Source organism: Exophiala dermatitidis (genome assembly GCF_000230625.1).
Source record: "Exophiala dermatitidis NIH/UT8656 unplaced genomic scaffold supercont1.5, whole genome shotgun sequence".
Classification (NCBI taxonomy): domain Eukaryota; kingdom Fungi; phylum Ascomycota; class Eurotiomycetes; order Chaetothyriales; family Herpotrichiellaceae; genus Exophiala; species Exophiala dermatitidis.
The window spans coordinates 3186938-3205508 of record NW_008751650.1 but is presented as its reverse complement, the minus strand read 5'-3'; the positions used below and the strand labels follow the sequence as shown (position 1 = coordinate 3205508).

Here is an 18571-nt window from a genome sequence, read left to right as displayed (position 1 = left end):
ATTTCACGTTAGACAGCTCGGAAGGTCCCGCGACTAACAGGTTTAGTTGCCGCCCTAAAATTATAGCGGCGACACTGCATGCCCAATGTTTGATGCTTCTGGCCAGCCGAAATATCAGCATCGGCTCTCGATCTTTGAATTCTGTTCGTTTCAGCCGTCGCTCCTCTGGTCACCCTGTTGATGACAGCCAGTATGTAAGCATCCCTCGAGGTCCGGCCATTTCTCACATTGTTCTAGATGGTGAACGGCTTAGCGCAGTCGCGAGGCGGCGTCTCTTGCGCGATGCCCAGGCGGCAGCTCCAATATCTTCAAGTTCAGCACCACCAGCCCCAGCTCCGGCTCCAACAGCACCAGTCGAGGTTAAGTCAGCTCAACGGGTGACTAGAGCCCGAGCACATCAGATCAAGGGAAACGATTCTTCAAATGCTTCGGTCGACTCCTCAAATCCATTTTCAGCCTTAGTGACAGCGTCTGCGGTTAAATTCAGCGCGACCAAAGAAGTGCAACAACTGAGTGAGACTTCTGCTAAGATCAGATTGTCTCGGGGGCAGGTATGTCTCCCACTAAGATGGTTTGCTTTTCTGACGCTTGCAGAGATGTGTCATCCTCGGAATATGCATCCTCTGGGTTAGGCAAGGCTCTGTCTCTGTTTATGGCGCAACTATTCATGCTTCCACGGCCATTTATCGAATCTATGCTCCAAGCACACATGCGCTCCCTGCCGTGGAAGCTTTGAGCTCCAAAGCAGAGTTTCAGCTTGATTCTTATGTCGATGGTTTGGTTGATCTCCCATCACTTGGAATCAGACACCTCTGGGCTACCCCCAATGTCGAGCAATCCATGTCATCCTTCTATATTCTTGGCCATTCATTTGACAATGAAGCCAAGGGCCTCAAACGTCTCAGAGAGATGAGTCTTGAGAATTGGCACCCAATTATTTCGACTTTCCTGTCGTCCGAAAGTGTTCTGTCTTCCCAGCTCAAGGTTTTGTTCTGCGGTAGGCGATCTTCAGGTATATCAACCCTGGCACGGTGCCTGCTCAATGGAATCCTGACGACCAAAAAACTGCCTGCCGGCCAGGCTGGACCGGAAGGAGTGTTATTTATTGACCTTGATACCAAGTCACCGGAGTTTGGACCTCCCGGCACAATCAATCTTGCTCACGTTACCCAGCCCATGCTAGGACCATCATTCACACAGATTCTCAGCACCGCGGGGTCGTCGAGTCGAATCCTGAGGAGCCATTTTCTCGGCGACTCGCAATATACGGATCTATTCGATTGGCACTGGGATCGAATTGTCGATCTTTTCGATCAGGTCAGCAAGTATTGCACTCAGCACAGGGGTACCCCAGTTATTATCCTGGCACCAAAATGGTGGCACAATGTCGACCAGCAAATGGCCAGCCAGTTATGGTCGAATATGGCGCTGACGGATATTGTCTGCCTGGACACAAGTCCGACATCGCCTTATCTACAACCTTGGAAATCATTCGCAGAGGCTGCTCAGTGTCGGATACATCAAATCCCGGCGCAAGTCTTTGATAAGGTTCATTCGTCAAGGGAACACGACCTCCAGATGCAGTCCTACTTTCATCTAGTTGACTGGTCGTTGGAACGGCCTTTATGGAATGATATGCCAATCCTCGCAGGGACATACCGGGAAACAAGGCTCACTTACGGCACGAGTGATGCAGACGTAGGTGCCGTCATCTTGCTAGGTGGCCATGTCGCGCTCGAAGACACGTACGACGCCTTGGAAGGCAACCTTGTCGCTGTCGTAGCAGTGGAACGTCGAAGGAGCACAAGGCTGACGGTCACACAAGAAGACGCGGAAGACGATACTGGTCCGATGATCCAATTTACTGACGAAGGCCTACCCCGTGTCCAAAGTGGCATGGACTCGCTTCTCCCGATCTTGGGCGCGCAACATTCTTTCTGCGTGGCCATAGCCATGGTAGCGAGGATCGACATTCCAACCCGACACATCACTCTTGTCAATGGTCATGGCTTACAAGACATCAAAGCACTGATGCAGGGGTACCAAGTAGCGCTGGTACTGCAGATGGCCACGTCGGATGGCCGATTCACAACGGACTGGTTGCGAAAGGAGCTGAAGACGGGCGCAGGACAGCCATCCAACGCGGACATGACGGTCTCGTAGAGCGTGCTACTAGACCAAAAGTAGTCCTCGGTCAACAGGATGCATGTCGCTTGTGGTGTGACTTTGCGGTGTTTGGTTTGGCGAAAGGACTGGCGTTGAGCTACGAGGCGATAGCGAACGAGTTGGCGACAGGACACCTGAATGGCGGTGTAGTAGAGCAGAATGCATACCTCAACCTCCAAATGAGTACGACAATACAAAAAGATGCGGTGCGCTGCGTTCCGGGGATAGAAGTGCCAGTCGCTGCCTGTCGGCTGGACTTTAACCAGGATCTGGACGTGACAGACTCGGACGGGTTGACATTCGGCGGTTCCTGATTTGCTGCGGGCGCCGGCGACTGGAAGAGAGAATAATCGTGGTTACGTCCGAGCGCCCGGAACCGTCCAGTCTTATCAACGCTTATTGTTGCTAGTATTACCGTGTTAACGGGTCTAGGGAGCCTGTAGCAGCGTCCCAAGCCCTTTTGGTCGGTGGCGGTCTGCGCAGTTGGGCCCAGAGTGGAAGGTGCCTGCGCGTAGTAAGCAGGCGATTCCAGGCCCGAGGCCCCAACTAAGCCTCCCTCCCTCCCTCCCTATCCCCGTCACCGCAATAGCATCGATCGATGGTCATGGTAATGCCATGACCACTTCCAGTACCTCACTGTCCTCTCTTCCTCTTCACTTCCAGAACTCTTCTGCGCCCTCCACCGCTTCTTTGTACCCTCAATCTCCTCTCAATCCCCTTCTCGACCGTGTACAACAGTCTTCACACCTTTCCGCACTCTCCGCCCGCCAGCGCTCACTCCGGCGCACTGGTCCCCCGGGGTTCCTCCGTCTCCACCGTTGCGCCTCCTGGGCGAACCATTAAGTAACAGCTTCGATCGACAGTCCCTCCATTCAACTGCGCACGCGAGCTCTTTCCCACCTGCAGCATTGGCTCGTCTGTAGTTGTACAGTACTTCCAGTCTTGAGTGTCTTCAAGGAAAGGGCAGTGAGATTGTGGCGAGCACTTGGGGAGCAGTGTCCATGGCCACGTCGATTTCAGCACCCTGTATCGGCTTGTGGACGATGGACAACAATTGTCAGAGACTGTAGGGGAGGGCAGGAGAAAGAAGAGAACTGTTGAACTACTTGAATAAAGATGGATTTCACGGTGAGTGACGAGTGCGCAACAAGCAGTGTGCGCATGACAACCGTCTCAAGCAGTACACATGATCTGATTGAGCCGCGGATGCTAATCTACATCTACTATAGCTCGCGCTTACACACTTCTGTGAAGCGCATGGTCCGAAATCAGTGCTATGTACACAAGTCTTACCCCTGGAATGCGCCCTCTGTCTCCCACCCTCGCCGTCATTGAGAGCCTCTTCTTCCGAATCGCTCTCGACCCAGATCCACGAATCGTCGTGTGGCCCAACCCAGAATTCATATACTCGTCCACCCTTGCGCAAAACAGACACGAATGTAACCCTTCCCACCGACTTTTCGGGCGCATCTACGACCGTTGACTCTGAATACGAGCCCGATCATCAACGACCGACAATTGAGAAACATCCCCTGTTCCAGACTGTGGACCATAAGCGAGAGCTAGGCTCACAATGGCGATATGGACGAGCGCAGGGAGACGCATGTGCTAGTTGCAGCTTCAGCATCCCCAAAGCCGTGGCCGAGAAGCTGCCTGCCGGAGCCCCTGGAAGCAAAAACACAGCCGATGGGAAAAGTCCCAGCACAAACACTGGCGCACCTGTGTTGCGTTCCAGAGAGTTTGTCTGCATGCGCGACAGAAGACCGAGTAGTGGGAATGACACTATACGAGGCTCCAAAGCGTCATCATATGGCTCGTCGGTAGCTTCATCATGTTCTCGGGATTCCTCTCAGTCACCCGTGTCCCCTTCCAATGGACACCCTGACAACTGTCACGACCACACCCTCACATACCTGACCGCCAAGTCACCGGGAGATCCGGAGAGCTATGCGAAGCTACGAGCATCCGTCATCCGAACGTTATCCTGCGAACTCCTTCCCCGGGGCATGTCAGACGGCCCACTCTGCTTTGGCGATTCCAATACAGGATACACGATTGCATACGTTTTCCGACTGACAGACCCTAAAGCGCGCGGTCGCCGGCGAGCGTATGCCTTTATCGCACTGGCAGGAAAAGACGCAAGTCGTGCGTTCCAAGCGTGTCCGCTGCTATGGGAGGCCTTCGCCAACATGGCCAAGGGCATTGAATCGGCCGCGCAACGACATCAAGAAAGACAGCGACAGAAGGAGGAGCAGGAGGCAGCCGCCAAATCGGCCAATGCCACGAGATCAAGCTTTTCAAACAAATATACTCCCGTCTCTTCGTTTTTGACCGCCCGCACCGTCGATCCGGATGGTCACCCACGGCGTGTAGGTCATGCTGCGCCACGCAGTCTGGCTGAGATTGTGGGCGACGAGAACATCTTTACTTATCTCCACCAGTACTTTGTGGCCATTCTCCGCGCTCTGGGTGACCAGTTTGGCGGCCTGCCACTTGCCGAGCAGCCGTCGGTGTATCAGTCTGTTGGCGAGGAGTCCCCGCCGTTTGCCAGGGCGTCTATGGTTGGACATAGTCACAGTCACAGTCACAGCCACAGCGGTGCAAAGCTGGGTGGTCCTACGGTTAAACACATGGAGAGTTTACGGGATGAAGATCTGACGCCGACAGTACCACAGCAGTCACATTCGCAGCCGCAGCCGTCTTCTACTACCAGTGCCGCTCCCACTACGGATCAGAATCAGGCAACTACAACCGGGACGTCGTCATGTAGTCAACCAACGGGGTCTGGCTCCGTTCGGTTGGAAAACAAAGACAAGGACAAGGACGTCAGGACAGGGAATGACACTGATTCATCAGCCCGTGACAGAAATAATGAAAAGGCAAAAGAAAAAGATAAAGATAAAGATCATCAGCAGCAACAGCAGCAGCCAAAAGATGATCCCCTTGAGGTGGCAAAGATGAGGGCAAACAAGACTTTCAAATTGAACCCGCTATGTGCGCCCATGGCGGTTAATGAGACGGCGCAGAGACAGGTGGTGGTGTAATGAGCCAGCCGATGATAATGAGAAAGTGGGGGAGACACCCTGCACGGCACGATTCCAATGGCTGATCTGGGCATGGGAGGCTATCTGTGCTTTGCTTTTTTGACAACTACCACCAATACCCCTTTGTTTCCCCTTTTTTGTCGCCTGCCCGCCCGCGCCCGGTCCAATCCGATCCATTCTCCTCGGAACGGAGGGGGTGTGAGGCGAAGCGAAGCGAGTGCGCAGTGATACCACGATACATCGATTTTTGTTTTCTATTGAGACACCGAGTGAAAGAAGAGAACCAGAAGGATGCAGATGCAAGAGGCTGCCGTGCCATGGCGACCTTTCGAACTGAACTCGATTGCAGTGATGGGAATGTAATGATATGAAATGAATGGATTGGGCTGGAATGGGATGGGCTGGACTGGGAAGAAAGGCAACGGATGACACTCTCAGAGCTGAAAGGACTCCACCGAGAAGTTCAAGGCCGTGCCGTGGGGGGGAATTGTGAATACTTGCAACGGAGTTTAAGTTCCAGTTCCGCCAGGAATGGAAGAAGGCAAGACAGTGTGTATGATATGATATCAAAACAATCGAGGAGATTTTCTTCTGCGTTGTTCTCTGGAAGATCGTTTTTTCTTTTTCTTTTTTTCTTTTTCCGTTCCACTGGAATTGTGCACTACGCGCCGCCCGGCATGGCATGTAAAGTGAACTGTGTTTTTGGTCTGGATGTTCCGGCACCCCTGGTCTCTATCAGTCAACCGACTCCACTCACAGCCCCCCTGGTAAGCCTAGCCGCGAGTGGTTCAATGTCATGTCACACAACATTGGAGTCGTTGAGCGGTGGCGAAGGTCAGCAGAAGCAATATCGAAGAACGGGACATGCATTCTATGGCGTTTGTACAGAGTGACTGATGTACTTTTACTTCGCGGCCGAGGAAACTCTGTCGCGTCCCCGGAGTCCCAGCTGACTGGGCGAGTCAAGGACCGTGCATCAAGTTACGTCGATCTACCAGGAAAGGGAAAACATGGGATGAAGTTTTGATTTTGGAAAGGCAGAGCACTTCCTGCTCAGTACCAGCACAGACGGACATCGGGACAGGAGCCATACTATTATCTGCGTCATAGTGCCGACTCTTTCCACCATAAATACAATACAACGCAGAAGACACCAGGGGGGCAGCAGTCATATTGCGGATCTGTCTGGTGCCCGCGTACTTTATTTTGAAGCCTCCTTAGCCCCATAGTCAGCCAACAATTCCCAGTGGTCAAACTACACTGTGCAGTATGCAACGATTGACCCCCTGTTGACTTGACTATTGCCCCTGTTGAGCTTGATCTTTCACATGAAGCCCCGGCTTTTCCGGCGAAAATGCATCCGGCAACCCCGACCGCTCGCCATGCACCCGTTCAAACAGTGGCTCGCAGACCAATTCCATGATCCACGACTGGTCGCCCGTAGGCCGGGAAGGTCGCGGCACGAACTGGATATCATCCGGTGCCGGCCCAGCACAGTACAGAAACTGGCCGTTCAGCGACGGATCCTCTAGAAACCTGTTGTAACTGGCAAGAACATTCTCGATTGGCGTGATACTGAAACAGCGAAACAGTGTGTGAGCCGACATGTTACCGTCTGTTGGGAGGTTGCACTGCAACTTACTATTCAGGAGTATAGGAATCCAACATGGCAGGGAGTGTCACTCCAGTCCTAACAAGGCCCGGTAAAACGGCGTTGATGGTGATGTTATCCCTCTGGAATGTCCAAGAGTCAGAACAGAATTGTGCTGTTGCAGACGAACTGAAAGGTCTAATACAGTACTTACCATTTTCAACACCGGAGCAGCAGCGCGGCAGAATTCAATGACCTGCAATCAACCGATGAGAAGGGAGGTTTTCTAAGGGCCAGACTTCTTGTTCAAACTCACCGCCGCTTTCGCACCACTATACTCCGGCGCCGTCGGACATCCATAATGACCCCAAGCGCTAGATGTCGCAACAATTTGACCTCCCGGAGTGGCGTTCTTGCGCATGAAATGCACCGCCAGCATCGTGCCATACACAACGGCCTTCCAGCAGACGTCGGTGCATGACAAATCCGGTTTCGGCGGTAAGGTGTCGGCGGCGTCGCTGTTTCTGGCTTTCAGCTGGAAAATCGAGGTGCGGTCGACGTAACCGGCGTTCAAGCAGGCGGCGTCAAGACGACCCCATTTCTCGAATGTTTGGGTGAATGCTTGCGCTTGTTCGTCGTAGTCGTCCACTCTGCATTTGATGAAGATTGCTTGGTTGCCTAGGTTCGCTGCCACGGCTTGGCCTGCTTCTGAGTTGATGTCGACGCATGCCACGTTCCAGCCTTTGGATACAAGGTCTGTGGCTAGGGCTTTGCCCATGCCGGACTATATGTAGCTGGCTATTAGTGATTGTTTCTCACGATACTGGGGAACTGGAGTTAGGGCTATGACCTACCGCAGCGCCTGTTATAAGGGCAACCTTCTTGTCGGCTACCATCTTGTGGTGTTGTGTGGGATCGAGGGTATTTGCTGCTTAGTGGTGGTGGTCACTTTCTGAAGAGCAATGGAAAGTCCAACAATTGCAAGTATGACTGGAATTAGATGCCATCACTCTTAAGAGGCTGTTGATGTCTTAGCAGACCTGAAGTGCAGACGATACACGGCATGCGACACACCCCGCTCGTCCTGTACATGTTCGCGGAGGTAGGCGCACGCCCCATATTGGGTCCGGGGAAAGGCGCTCTTCGGGCGCTCATGAAGGTGTGAGACATGGCCACAACGAGGGGTTGACATTATTGTTGAGCGCAATGTAGGTCATGCTGGACCTTTGAGGACAGGGTCTCGTGCTTTAGACGAGATACGGACCACGGCTGAAGACATGCGGCAAGGACTGATTGGAATGGAGAAAAGGGGGCACAAGGCTGAGAGTCAAATATGTGACTAGACGGGAACGAGACTAGTCTGTGCCGCCTTCGGGTTCAGCCTTGTCGTTCGATGTTTCTTGCGGCCGCATGTTCAAACTCCTACGTGCCATGTCAAGGTCATACTGTAGGTTATCATCACTTCATGCTTATCAAGTAGGGTATGGCTCTATAACTATTGATACAAGAATTCGGCTCCGTCTGGTTGCTGGTACTCTCTATTTTGCCAAAAATGCCTGAAAAGCAGAGTGCTCAATAACGACGTTGCCCACTGCCTTCAGCTTCTTGCGACCTTCCTTCTGCTTTTCCAGCAACTTCCTCCGTCTGGAAACGTCGGCGGCATGCAATTTGGCAGTGACATCCTTTCTGAAGGGCTTGATGGTCTCGCGGGCGACGACCTGCTTGCCTACGGCAGCCTGAATGACGACCTCGAACATCTGGCGGTCGACGTGCTCCTTGAACTTCTCGACCCATTGTTTGCCGACATGGCGGACCTGGGAATGATGAAGGACACGAGAAATGGCATCCACAGGCTCCTTGTTGACCAGCAGCTGCAACTTAACAATATTGCTCACTCGCCAGTCGGCCTCTTCGTAGTCGAGCGTGGCATAGCCTTTTGTGGAGGACTTGAGTTTTCCGAAAAAGTCGTCGACCAGTTGCGCCAGGGGCATCTCGTACTTGAGAATGACTTGGGAAGAGGTAAAGTACTCCATCGACTTTTGTTCGCCACGGTTGGCCTCGCACAGCTCCATCACTTTACCTAGATACTCCTCAGGAAATGTCATGGTGGCCAGCACGTACGGCTCGCGCAGTTCGGCCACGTTGCGACGTGTCTCCTCGCTGTCCGGGAATTCGGCCGGATTCGTCACCACGACTTCCTTGCCGGTCTTGTATATCACCTTGAAAGGCACCGTGGGTGGGGTGATAATAATACTGGCCCCGTGCTCCTGTCGTAGTCGATCCTCAAACACAGAACAGTGCAGTGTGCCCAAGAACCCGAGCCGGAAGCCAGCTCCAAGAGCTTGAGACGACTCTTTTTGCACTGTCACGCTACGGTCGTTGAGTAACAATTGGTTGATGCTGTCTTCAAGATGTTCAAAGTCGGATTGGTCCACGGGAAAGGCGGCCACAAACACCATCGGCTTCGGCTCCTCGAACCCAGGCAACGGCTGGACTTGTCTCTGAAACCCCACTTTGGTGTACGTGTCGCCGATTTTTGCTTCGTTGCTCTTCCTCATGGCCGGATTGAAATAGACGTATCCTACCTGTCCTGCTCGGAGGACTTTTTGAGGCGTCTGATCAGGATACATGATCCCAACCTCTCCCACGGTGTACTTGAGCCCAGTGGCGAAAGAGACGATCTGGTCGCCGGCCCGAAGTTCTCCGTCAAATAGTCGTACCAGCAGAATCACCCCTTTGTAGGCCGAGTACCATGAGTCCACTAGAAACAAGCGTAATGGCTTGGTATGGTCGCCGACCGGCGCAGGAATCTTTTCAATAACAGCGGGAAGAATGCTCTCCACATTCAGCCCCGTCTTTGCAGATACCAAGACCGCGCTGTCGGGGTCCAGTTCGAACGTATCGTGCATCTGCTCCAAAGCCCGGGGAGGGTCGGCGTGTGGCAGGTCGACCTTGTTGATGACAGGAATCAAAGTCAGACCTTGCGAGAAGGCCAGGTAGAAGTTGGCGACAGTCTGGGCCTGAATGCCCTGGCTGGCATCTACGAGCAACAGGGCACCACCACAGCTGGCATAGCTGCGAGAGACCTCGGCGCGGAAGTCGACATGACCGGGGGTGTCGACCAGATGCAGCAGGTAATCCTCGCCCTTGTAATTGTAGATCATCGAACACGTCTGCGCCTTGACCGTGATTCCGCGTTCTCTTTCCACATCTAGCTTATCCAAAACCTGCTTGTTCGACCCTGGTTGAATCGTCCCGGTCAACTCCAGCAGTCGGTCGCTAAGTGTGCTTTTGCCATGATCGACATGTGCGACAATGCAGAAATTGCGATACCGCTCGATCGGGATGGCCGCGATCCGCCTTTCGAGTTCAGTGGGCGGAGCCGATGGCGCTGCAGTGCGAACAACAGTAGTTGCAAAGGTTCGTCGGGGAAAACTTGAAGGACAAGCGACATTTTTACGGAATGACGGCCATGGCCATACTGAGGCAGAAGGAGTGCTTATGGCAGCTCTTCGCCGTGCAAAGACCTGCAGCCATTGTCGCATGAGTCGCGATGCGTGAGGTGGTGCAGACTCATTGATAGAGTTCAAGTTGGGTTGATAAAATGTCCGTGTAGTAGTGGTGGTAGTGGTGGTAGTACGCGATATTCTGTTCTGCCGCCGGACTTCTCTCGCTTCTGATTATTGGCCTGCCAACGTTGCATGTCAACACAGCGACTTCGACATACAATTGTTCCGCATCCTCGTCCTCCTTCGCCGCACTACAATCATACACGAAAACATGGCCGTCGATAAAAAGGACAAAGCGCAAACGCACAAGTTGGCTCTGCGAGGTTTGTTGGCATTGTTGGATGGATTTGGCCCGAGTTAACAAGTCGGTTTAGGCTCCTCGAAGACGGTCGCTGAGTTTGTGAGTACTGTACGCCCGGCATGACAGTGCGGCACAACTGACTGCAAGCAGTTTGAATACTCGATCAACACGATACTGTGAGCGCTTTGCTTCTAAAGAGAACCTGAGCTCGTGGGTTGACGAATTCTAGATTCCAGAGAGGCGTCTATCCTGCAGAAGACTTTACACCGTGAGCAAAGAGAACAGCCTCGGAAGGAATTAGGGCTAATCGATGGCAGTGTGAAGAAATATGGCCTCAATATGCTGGGTATGGACATCTACAGAAGGGATCGACACTCGCGCTGATGCAGACAGTTTCCTCGGACGACCAAGTCAAAGCATACATCAAGAAGATTATGTCGCAGTTGAACAAATGGATGGTCGGAGGCAAGATCTCGAAGTTGGTGGTGGTGATTACCAGTAAAGAGACGGGAGAACACGTCGAGCGATGGCAGTTCGACGTGCAGCTCCTCGGTCGATCCTCGAAACAACAGTCGTCGAAAAAGGCTGGGGACAAGGAAAATGCTACACCGGGGTATGTTGCTGCACTTGACCAGCTTAATAGTTCAAACGAACGCTGACAGGATTACAGAGATGCGCCCAATGCTGAGCCGGAAGTCGAAAAGACCGAGACCCAAATTCAAGAAGAGATTCAGGCCATCTTCCGACAGATCACCGCATCTGTCACTTTCCTGCCGGTCCTCGATGGCAATTGCACGTTTAACGTCCTAGTCTATGCAGATGCGGACTCGGACGTGCCCATCGAGTGGGGAGACAGTGATGCAAAGGAGATCAAGAATGGAGAGAAAGTCCAGCTGCGAAGTTTCAGCACCAGCAATCACAAGGTGGACACGATGGTCAGCTATCGGTTGTTGGATTGATGGAAAGCGGATTGTGTACAGATACAAAGCGTGGCGTTTGGGCACTACGGGTTCTGCTATAGGGCGGGAAGGCATTTGAATAGTCCAAGGGATAACAGAAATGATAATGATCTTACGAGAGACTCTATCCCATGTCTCATGGAGGCGAAGAACTGCACGTTGACACCGTAGAATCTAGGGTTAGGGTTGCTAGAGTGCGCTGCATGTGGCTGCGGCGGCGATTGATGGTGGGGAGCGAATCGCGAGCGGCGAACTTCTTTTTGGAGAAAATCTTTGGGCGCGTGAATTGCAGGCGCCCACCATCAACGGCTTTTGCTTGAGACTCGATCTCTCACCAATTAATCATTAATTCTCACTCGATCCTCACCATTTCAGATTTGATTGCAGGTTGCCGGATCAATCTACCTGCATTCTCTGGATGTCATAAACCACCGTGTTCGCCGACTTTGACAGCCAACTCCCGGCGCAGACTCGGATGATATGAACGACTCACCAGCCCGTCCCCTCCGACTACCCTCATACCGGTGACGGTGACAGCAAGATGCCTGCGTCCACCGAAGTCCAGGCTGCCCTGCCGGGCAAAGAGCAGGTGGTCAACGATGTGCCCAAAGTCATCAAAGAATTACACTTCGGTGTCTTATCCGACCAGGATATCATCAACCAGTCTCAAGTCGAACTCGCCGACCGTCGCATGTTTGATCTCGACAAAGGTCGTACCTATGCCGAATATGGACCACTCGACAGACGAATGGGTGTATCGGGTAAACGAGATATCTGCCAGACTTGCGGCGAGCAGTTACAAACATGTAACGGACACTTCGGACACGTCAAACTCGTTCTGCCGGTCTTCCATGTGGGCTATTTCAAGAAAGTCATCCAGATACTACAAAGCATCTGCAAGGCAAGCATTTTCGCTCCAGAGGCTTTAACGCACCACTAATTTTTCTAGGATTGCTCTGCCATTCTCCTCTCCGAAGCGGACCGAAGAAAATACCATAACGCTCTACGAAGAGTCGCGAACGATAGTCTAAGACAGGCGGCGATTGTGAGAAAAGTGGCGGATCAATGTCGGAAAACAAAGGTTTGCTTCGAGTGCGGTGCCATCAACGGTCTGGTTCGGAAAGCTGGCACATCGGCACTCAAGATTTCTCACGACAAGTTCAAGGCGTTCAATTCGTCGACGGCAGCAAAGAAGCAGCCGCCGCCTGAAAAGATCGAGTTCGATAAGTCTTTCGAGACCGCCAAGGAATCCAATCAGGAACTAGAGAAGCATTTGAAGAAGGCTATGGACGACCTGAATCCCCTGCGGGTGTTGAAGTTATTCAGGCGCATACGGCGGTCAGATCGTGAACTTCTCGGATTACGGTCCGCCAAACCGGAAGATTTTCTCTGGCTATACATTCCCGCCCCTCCAGTGTGTATCCGACCGTCGGTAGGGCAAGAAGGTGCGAGTACCGAGGATGACATTACAGCAAAGCTGGGCGATATTGTGGCGGCAAACAATGCTCTGCGAGAAGCGATCGAGAAAGGAGCGCCGGTGCAGTCCGTCGTCGAACATTGGGACTACCTGACACTTAACCTGGCCATGTACATCAACAGCGATGTTCCAGGGTTGGCCAAGGGTGAATTCGGCAAGCAGATTAGAGGGTTTGTCCAGCGACTCAAGGGCAAGCAGGGCCGTTTTCGTGGAAATCTGTCAGGAAAACGTGTCGATTTCTCGGGTCGTACTGTCATCTCTCCCGATCCAAACTTGAGAATCGACGAGGTTGCGGTGCCGATACTGGTGGCCAAGAACATGACATATCCAGAGGTTGTCAACGAGATCAACATTGAGAAATTGCGACAGCGGGTACGCAATGGTACCAAAGTATGGCCGGGTGCCAACTACGTTTACAAGCCGGACGGCGACTTCCGGATATTTCTCAAATTCGGTAAACCAGAGCTTATCGCTAAAGAATTGAAGGAGGGCGACATCGTCGAACGCCATCTCGAGGACGGCGATATTGTCTTGTTCAATCGGCAGCCATCTCTCCACAAATTGAGTATTCTCAGTCATTTTGTCAAAGTGCGACCGCACCGGACGTTTCGACTTAACGAATGTGTGTGCAATCCCTACAACGCCGATTTCGATGGAGATGAAATGAATCTTCACGTCCCTCAGACCGAGGAGGCGAGGACAGAGGCCACGTTGTTGATGGGTGTCAAGCACAACATTGTCACGCCGAAGAACGGAGAGCCTATCATTTCAGCTATTCAAGATTTCATTACTGCCTCTTTTCTTCTCAGCAGTCTAGATCAATTCTTCGACAAAAAGACATTTGTGACCATGTGCATCGGTATGCTGGAGCCAGACACTAAATTCGAGCTCCCCCCTCCTGCGGTCATCAAGCCACAAACCCTCTGGACCGGAAAACAAGTCTTCAGTGTAATGCTACGACCGAACAAGCAGTCCCCGGTCACGGTCAACCTTGATGCCGCATCCAGAGATCACAGTCAATATCACCCTGGGCTACATCGAGATCTGCAAGACGACAGTTTCCTCTGCATCCGCAATTCGGAGGTCTTGTGTGGCAGAATGGACAAGGCCACTGTAGGGTCAGGCAAGAAGAATTCGGTCTTCTACATTTTATATCGTGATTTCGGCCCGGACGCAGCTGCTCAAGGTATGAACCGTCTGTCGAAACTCTGTGCACGATGGCTGGGCAACCAAGGGTTTACCGTCGGCATCAGCGACGTCACTCCTCCAGACCCGCTCGTGAAAGCCAAACATGAAATGATAGCCAAGGTGTTTGAAGAATGCAAAGCCTTTGTGCGTCTGTCGAAAGAAGGCAAGTTGAAGAGGAAACCCGGTCTGGACGACGCAGGCACTCTTGAAGCGGAACAAATTCGAATTCTGAGTACGGTTCGAACAAACATCGCTGGTCTTTTGACGGCTCAACTCAGTAAGCGAAACTCGCCCATGGTCATGGCTATTTCCGGGTCCAAGGGTTCCAACATCAACGTGGCCCAGATGGCGGCGCTTCTGGGGCAACAAGATATTGAAGGGAAACGTGTACAGGACGGATTCCAGGATCGAACGTTGCCCCATTTTGCAAAGCATGAACGATCGCCACCGTCCAAGGGTTTCATCTCGAACAGTTTCTTCAGCGGACTTTTGCCGTATGAGTTTCTGTTTCACGCCGTTGGTGGTCGTGTCGGTCTGGTTGATACGGCTGTCAAGACCGCCGAAACCGGTTACATGTCGCGTCGTCTCATGAAGTCTCTTGAGGATCTTTCCACCCAATACGACCGCACTGTTCGTAACTCGGCTTCCAACATTGTCCAGTTCCGATTCGGAGATGATGAGTTGGATCCTGTGGATATGGAGGCAAGCGCAAAGCCCGTCGACTTTGACCGCACCTTTGCCCATGTGGAAGCGACCACTTTTGACATGAATGAGCCCGGCTTGTCGGATACCGAGATGCATGCTATTCTGGAAGAAATCCTGGCCCCCAGGCGTAAGGCACTCACCAGGTTCGACTTCAGTGGCGCGGAACTACCATTTGACGTGGACGATGAACGAATGGTTGACCAGAGTGAAAGTCAACGGGCGTTCTTGCAGTCGATTCATGACTTCGTCATGGCTAAGGCAAGGAACCTGATCGAAGCAAAGGTGCAAAAGAAGCAGTATGCTTTGCCGCCTGCCCGCGTGACCAGTGGTAGTAAACGGAAAGCCGAGACAGAGCCGGAGGAAGCTGAGAATGAAGAACCCGCCACTGCTCAACGGCAGTCTGGTCGAAAGGGAGCTTCTAGTGCCTCTGTGAAGAAGCAGAAGACAGTGGCATCAGACAGTCGAGCAGTCACCAGGGTGCTGGCGCCTCCATCTACCAAGGATCGATTTGACTTGACCTGCAAGGTATCTGAGAGGACATTGCGGGCCTTCATCAACTTGTGCCTGGAGAAATATGAAAGAGCCAGAACGGAACCAGCCCATGCCGTCGGTGCCGTCGGTGCACAGTCCATCGGTGAGCCCGGTACACAAATGACACTGAAGACTTTCCATTTTGCCGGTGTTGCAGGCATGAGTTTGACGGCCGGTGTGCCACGTATCAAGGAAATCATCAACGCGTCCAAAGACATCAGCACGCCTGTCATCACGTGCCGTCTGGAACGAAGAAGAGATCTGACAATTCCCGAATCTCTGGCCCGAATCGTCAAGGGCAGGATCGAGTGTTTGTATTTGGAAGATATCACCTCTTTCATTCAAATCAGCCACTCTTTGGACAAGCCAAGCTGCATCGTGCTCAAAATCTCCTTGGACACCATCATCGAGCTGGGATTGGATCTCACACTGACGGACATCTGCAACGCGATCCAGAAACATCGGCAACTCAAGGCGGCGAAACTGAGGATTCAAATCCGGGGCAAGGACGAGTTGAAAATCCACTCGGATGCCCCGATCAAATCGACCAAGCGTGGCGCAGCGGCCAGAATCGATGAAGATGGCCAGACTGAGCGATTGATCCGTCTTCAGACTCTGCGTCGGGTGCTTCCGAGCGTGCATATCTTGGGTCACCCTACAGCCACTCGAGCGGTGGTCATGGCGGAAGACGATCCACGGTCCGACGAGATCAAGGCCTTGCGCAGGGCCACGGAGCGGGCGAAAGCTGAGAAAGAAAAAGAGAAACAAAAACAGCGCGCCATCACCTTGTCCACGGAGCCGGAAATTAAGAGTGAAAACGGCGACGATCAGGAAAAGGGTGTCAAGGTCGAAGAGCCTACAGAACCTGCGCTACCAAAAGCAGCTGCTGTCGACGATGGCAAACCCGTCCAAATGCACAGAGTCATGGTCGAAGGGTACGGATTACGGTACTGCATGAACACCGAGGGCGTGGATCCGTATCATACGCACACCAACTCTGTGATTGAAACACTACAGGTGCTCGGCATTGAAGCCGCCCGGTCGAAAATCATTCTCGAGATTCAAGAAGTCATGAAATCTCTATCCATTGATCCTCGTCACATGTCGCTTTTGGCAGATGTCATGACGTACAAGGGTGAAGTCTTGGGAATCACGCGTTTCGGTCTGGCAAAGATGCGCGACAGTGTTTTGCAGTTGGCGAGTTTTGAAAAGACCGCCGACCATGTCTTTGACGCGGGCATTGCTGGCAAAGTCGACAAGATTGAAGGTGTCTCTGAGTCGGTCATTGTCGGTAAGACTATGGGTGTTGGTACGGGGATGGTCGAGGTGGTGAGGTATTTGAATGTCGATAATAAGGACAAGAAGAAGAAACCGACGGTTTTTGAGGATGCTTGGAGTGGGAAAGCTGATCGAGTCCGGAGGAAGAAGCAGTGAGTGAGATGTGGGTATCCGTTCACATATCTAGGTGAAGATGAAAATGCCGCAATGATTCCAGTAGCTACATACTAGCTAGCTGCTCAGGGGAAAAAGACTTGCTCCTACCTACATACTGGCTCAACCGGGATGGGAATGGGAATGATACGTATGAAACGAGCAAAGAAGGAAAAAAGACATCAAGAACGTGCAACAGGCGACGAATGCAGTGGTGTACCGGTTTCTTAGTCTACCGTAACATAGGTGTTGGCCACGAAAAATGGCCTTGCTGGAACGAATTTAACAAATCTGGAAGCAAAAGAAACATTGTGACTCCATGTGGCCACTGGCATTGAAAGAATCTTTGGATGCTCTTGACGTGCTTGCTCGGCGAAAACTTCCACTTGGCTATCGAGACTCTTCGCCGGGCCTCATCTCATGCTCGTCATGTCGTTGCACTCCAATAGCTGCTGCTGTCTGTTTGGGCGGTCTAAGGTACGGATTTTCAGGAAAACTCCAGCCATTGGTTTCTCAAGTTTGAATAACGATAACAATCAAACTTCGAGTTGGGCGTTGTATGGTTCAAGTTAAATTGTCGGAGTACATACCATCCAGACAGGTATGGTAGGTACCTATGTATCAACTCACGTTGATTCCAGCAATAATGACCGAACGACTGGCGCCAGTAAATCGTTGGTCAAAACGGATCTGATCAGACCGAGACTGCCCGGCGTTGAAAAGCAAGGACGGAAATGGCAGAGAAACTTATTAGACCGAGCAGCCATGCGAGAGAGAAGCTTCAGAAGCTTTTCGAAAAGCACAAGCGAAAAGAGCACAACCCACTCCGGCCACCAAAAGCAACTTCAGAAACTGCATTCGGCGGAAGCTTGACGGCGTTTGTGATGTATGTCCTTTATTCTCATCCACCAGCGTGGCATGAGGTAGATGCCAGTGCGTGCCTATGTACAATCAATGAGAAGAACATCTTGCAACTGCCAGTATAAATGCGAGCACAGCACTCGGGTCTTGATTCTTCTTGGGCGTTTTGTTCATCGCGAACTCGATTTGTCTTGTGTCTCTGGCTGAAGCAAGATGATGTTGTCGTTGTGTGTCCCCTTGTCCTTCTTGAGTTCCTTTCCCTTTGGAGTCTGTATTTATTTGAACCCGGCCTCCCTTGCGCGCTGGTCTTCTAACTTGGCGTAGTAGTTGTCACGGGCCCGGACGCGCGGGAGGTGGTAACCGTACCACCACAGATATCCGAAAGTGGTTCCGAGACCTATATTGTTGGCACGGCGTGTCAGCTCTCTCTTTCCAAATCAAAACAAGCCGCCTTGCGTGACCAGGTCTGTCTGTGCGATGCGATCTCCTCCTTTTTCTTTTCGCACATGGTGCTGTCCGATCCGAGAAGCCTAGGCTAGCCTCTTCCGCAGAGGGCAGACATAGATATCCGAGGCCGAGCGGGTTCGAAAAAAATTCCAGGTTTCGATGGCTTACCGAGCGCAATACTTAAATCCAGAACAAGCCCTCGTCGGAGCATCTGCAAGCAACAAGAACTTGGTTAGCTCTTGAACAATATTTCACAACCACTATCCGAAAGATGAGGGACTGTCGGATCGGAGGTAGATCGAAGCTCTGCTTCCACCATGACAGGGGGAGGGGGAGGGAGAGGCAGAGGGAGAGCTTAGAT

At 52.2% G+C, this 18571-nt stretch overlaps 6 protein-coding genes across 6 annotated transcripts; 4 read left to right on the top strand and 2 right to left on the bottom strand.

The window, feature by feature from the left end:
* Positions 1-101: 101 nt before the first annotated feature.
* On the top strand, positions 102-2634 carry HMPREF1120_06715 (uncharacterized protein). The gene is made up of 3 exons (XM_009160924.1): positions 102-190; positions 238-551; positions 595-2634. Exons 1-3 carry the CDS (start codon positions 181-183, stop codon positions 2161-2163), a joined length of 1893 nt encoding a protein of 630 aa, XP_009159172.1. The 5' UTR covers positions 102-180; the 3' UTR covers positions 2164-2634.
* Positions 2635-2741: 107 nt separating this feature from the next.
* On the top strand, positions 2742-6078 carry HMPREF1120_06714 (uncharacterized protein). The gene is made up of 2 exons (XM_009160923.1): positions 2742-3294; positions 3396-6078. Exons 1-2 carry the CDS (start codon positions 3283-3285, stop codon positions 5208-5210), a joined length of 1827 nt encoding a protein of 608 aa, XP_009159171.1. The 5' UTR covers positions 2742-3282; the 3' UTR covers positions 5211-6078.
* A 430-nt stretch (positions 6079-6508) lies between these two features.
* On the bottom strand, positions 6509-7579 carry HMPREF1120_06713 (15-hydroxyprostaglandin dehydrogenase (NAD); the record flags this gene model as incomplete). The annotated part of the gene is made up of 4 exons (XM_009160922.1): positions 6509-6785; positions 6853-6944; positions 7016-7057; positions 7118-7579. The coding sequence occupies 4 exons, from the start codon at positions 7577-7579 to the stop codon at positions 6509-6511; spliced, it is 873 nt and encodes a 290-aa protein (XP_009159170.1).
* Positions 7580-8339: 760 nt separating this feature from the next.
* On the bottom strand, positions 8340-10346 carry HMPREF1120_06712 (translation factor GUF1, mitochondrial; the record flags this gene model as incomplete). The annotated part of the gene is made up of 1 exon (XM_009160921.1): positions 8340-10346. The coding sequence occupies one exon, from the start codon at positions 10344-10346 to the stop codon at positions 8340-8342; it is 2007 nt and encodes a 668-aa protein (XP_009159169.1).
* A 127-nt stretch (positions 10347-10473) lies between these two features.
* Positions 10474-11692, top strand: HMPREF1120_06711 (mitotic spindle assembly checkpoint protein MAD2). The gene is made up of 7 exons (XM_009160920.1): positions 10474-10633; positions 10685-10710; positions 10762-10787; positions 10841-10879; positions 10929-10957; positions 11005-11224; positions 11282-11692. Exons 1-7 carry the CDS (start codon positions 10582-10584, stop codon positions 11568-11570), a joined length of 681 nt encoding a protein of 226 aa, XP_009159168.1. The 5' UTR covers positions 10474-10581; the 3' UTR covers positions 11571-11692.
* Positions 11693-11850: 158 nt separating this feature from the next.
* Positions 11851-17453, top strand: HMPREF1120_06710 (DNA-directed RNA polymerase III subunit C1). The gene is made up of 2 exons (XM_009160919.1): positions 11851-12471; positions 12520-17453. The coding sequence occupies exons 1-2, from the start codon at positions 12112-12114 to the stop codon at positions 16903-16905; spliced, it is 4746 nt and encodes a 1581-aa protein (XP_009159167.1). The 5' UTR covers positions 11851-12111; the 3' UTR covers positions 16906-17453.
* The last annotated feature ends 1118 nt before the right edge of the window (positions 17454-18571 follow it).

Bases quoted from the DNA above. Each gene is read 5' to 3' on its own strand.
- HMPREF1120_06715 (XM_009160924.1), top strand. The intron at 552-594 runs GTATGTCTCCCA...TGACGCTTGCAG, and splicing joins TCAGATTGTCTCGGGGGCAG to AGATGTGTCATCCTCGGAAT.
- HMPREF1120_06711 (XM_009160920.1), top strand. From the start codon at position 10,582: ATGGCCGTCGATAAAAAGGACAAAGCGCAAACGCACAAGTTGGCTCTG. The intron at 10,634-10,684 runs GTTTGTTGGCAT...AAGTCGGTTTAG, and splicing joins GCACAAGTTGGCTCTGCGAG to GCTCCTCGAAGACGGTCGCT. The intron at 10,711-10,761 runs GTGAGTACTGTA...GACTGCAAGCAG, and splicing joins CGAAGACGGTCGCTGAGTTT to TTTGAATACTCGATCAACAC.
- HMPREF1120_06710 (XM_009160919.1), top strand. From the start codon at position 12,112: ATGCCTGCGTCCACCGAAGTCCAGGCTGCCCTGCCGGGCAAAGAGCAG. The intron at 12,472-12,519 runs GCAAGCATTTTC...TAATTTTTCTAG, and splicing joins TACTACAAAGCATCTGCAAG to GATTGCTCTGCCATTCTCCT.